Source organism: Otolemur garnettii, unplaced genomic scaffold (assembly GCF_000181295.1).
Source record: "Otolemur garnettii isolate 467f Iridium unplaced genomic scaffold, OtoGar3 scaffold00017, whole genome shotgun sequence".
In the NCBI taxonomy this organism is placed as follows: Eukaryota; Metazoa; Chordata; class Mammalia; order Primates; family Galagidae; genus Otolemur; species Otolemur garnettii.
Window position 1 is genome coordinate 2,394,632 of NW_003852412.1, and position 2,824 is coordinate 2,397,455.

Below are 2,824 nucleotides of genomic sequence, written 5' to 3' on the forward strand. Positions count from 1 at the left end.
AAAGCACATGAACGCCTTGGTCCAGCGCCTCACAGTTACCGTTTAATAAAAAAAAAAAAAAAAAAAAAAAAATTCTTCATTCTAGGATCTTTTACTAAAATCATTTTCAGATTACTTCAAATTTATAATCATCTAGAAAAACTTTTGTATATGGTAGAATACATACTAATTTAGAAATAGATTGTCTGTGGCCAGTGTCAGACAGATAATTCTTTACTATTCGCCCTCAGCTATTCTTTCTCATTTTCTTGACTAATTTCATACCTCCAGTATAATCAGATACAATTATGAAGCATAGTTATTTATTATATAAAACTTTCATATTTGCTATTCAAGTCATGACACACACACAAAAAACACTTTTGTGTTGCTCTTGAAAGTAGGCACCTGGCCATCTAATGTGTAAGTTCATACATATCTATTTTACCCATTTTTTCTTTCAAGTAAGCTCTTGTCATCCGGTTTCCTTTTCTTTTTATTACACATTTTATGGTTTAGGTTACTGAGTTTGTTTTATGCTTCTTAATCTTCTTGGCCATGTGCTATCATTGCTTAATATATTCCATGTTTATCTCTAACACTGATGTAGACTAATGTCCACGTGTCAGGGAGTCTTAAATAGTCAATAGTAATTGTCATCTGGATTTTCCTCAGGAGAAAAATGCTGAATCTGCTCATAACAATAAATGATACAAGCATAGAGAAAAGCAGGGGTGGTCTGTAGAATTGTGCATAAATTGCAAAGCAAGAGTACACCAGCTTATTACTCTTAGGGAAATCAGTTATGTTCAATTGATAGTGAGTCACATAATATATAACCCACAGGGTTTTTTTCCTTCAAAAATATACAGATAATAATAGTGCCTCCTTTCTCTTCTCCAGAAGTATAAGGATTGTCATAGAGTAATATCATCATCCTTGTGTCTTATCACAGAAAATCCACCTGTGTATTCCCAGACTTCAGAACTGAGTTCTCAAAAATAACAGTGTAACAGTAAAAAGGAGTACCTTTTTTTAAAAGTACAAATCTTCACCGAAGCTACACTTCTTTTTATCTTTCTGCAAGGTTTACATAAGAAGAACATACATTTCTACTTTTAAGTAATTTTAGGGAAATGGAACTCAACAGTTTTCTTCATAGTTTTCCCATAATTTCCTGTGGATAAGGTTACTTTTTTGTTAATAACTAACAGGGAAATTTGAAGTGTTTAACTAGATTAAACATATTTATCTTTCCTTCACAAAAATCTTTTTATATGCAAATATCTATATTTGCATGTTACTTCTTGTTTTTAAGATAGATTCCTCACAACTAACAAAATGAGCTATTAGGCACATTTCTACAAAAGCGATTTTAAGTCAGGTTTAATCTCTTAAAATGAGAGGCATTAAAACAAAGTTAACAGTAAACTAATCTCTTTTGTTTAAGTCATGAAGAATAAAGTAGAATGTCAACATTTAATTTTGTGGTTAATATTCTATGGAATTAATATTTAGAGAGTTTAAAAATTACATACATGTACACACAGAAGTAATTAGTTTCCTGCTACATAGATGGCTGAATTGACTTGTTAATTCTGGGAAGGAAGGAATAAAGGTATAAAAGCAAATTCAAATTTTGAAAAAATTGTATTACAAAATTACATTTTTACTGAAGAAAAAATTGACAAATGTGTCTTATGTATATGTGATCGGCATAGTATGGGAAAAGATACGCATCTAATAGGCTTGCTTAAGTTTTGGACTTTAGACATAGTACAGTAGAACCTCTGTAAGTGGACCACCTAAGGGGCTATAACAAACGGGTCAGCATCTCCACTCACCTTTTTTCTAAGGTGAAAATGAGATCACCTTAAGGAGGTGGTCAGATTTCTACTGCATTTGCCATTTTAACAGTTGGTTTGCCACTGGAACTCACCAGTTTCCTTCACAGTTTTCCCATGATTTCCTGTGTATGAGGTAAGAAAGATAGGTACTTTTTAACAAAGATAGGTGTATCTGCCAAAAAAGCACAATTATTTAAATTACAGATAAGATGTGCTTTCACTTGAAAGCTTAAAAGAGTGAATCTATCAGCAAACACTCAAGCAAGTTTAGAATCGAGACATTAATAGTTTTTTTTTTCTTTGTAAGGTTTAAAACTGGAAGAAAATAGTAGGTAGCATGGTATTGTATGATTTATTAGAATGTGAAAACTCTAGTACTCTTGTAATGCTCCAGGAAAAAATCCAAGTGTTTGTAATAAGGCATTATTATTGGTCATTTTAAGATACTTCATGTTTTTCTTAGATGCCTTTGGGTAATGGACAGATGGGCCAGCCTCTCAGGCCTCAGGCAAATTATAGTCAAATACATCATCCCCCTCAGGCATCTGTGGCAAGGCATCCCTCTAGAGAACAACTAATTGATTACTTGATGCTGAAAGTGGCCCACCAGCCTCCATATACACAGCCCCATTGTTCTCCTAGACAAGGCCATGAACTGGCAAAGCAAGAGGTAAGAATAATCAAGATTATTTGAAATATCAGACTAAGCTTCTTACATATTTTTAAAGGTTACTATCACCAATAAACTTAAATAGAACTTTAACATAGTTTTTACTATTTTGTTTACAGTTTTATGTTAAGTAGGTGTAAACTTGGGAGTTTTAATTTGACTTTATGATCATATGATACCGAACTTAGTACCTTCGATGTGATTTTTTAATTCTAAGAAAGTTGATACCCCAATACTGGTTGATACATTCCTCAGGAATAGAAATAGTAAGTAGACCATTCAGCTAAAATGGCCTATTGGGTTTTTTTGTTTGTTTTTTTGGTTTTTT

General features: G+C 32.4%; 1 protein-coding gene across 5 annotated transcripts in view; it reads left to right on the plus strand.

Moving 5' to 3' along the window:
• The window catches only part of ERBIN (erbb2 interacting protein), a 155,276-nt gene that overhangs the window by 146,390 nt on the left and 6,062 nt on the right, over positions 1–2,824 (plus strand). For 4 of the 5 annotated variants that reach the window (XM_003785877.3, XM_003785876.3, XM_023510870.1 and 1 more), the window contains one exon: positions 2,290–2,496. The exons of the other annotated variant lie outside the window; for it this stretch is intronic. In XM_003785877.3, coding sequence (XP_003785925.1) covers positions 2,290–2,496 — 207 coding nt within the window. The remainder of the gene's footprint in view (positions 1–2,289; positions 2,497–2,824) is intronic. 5 annotated transcript variants of the gene reach the window in all.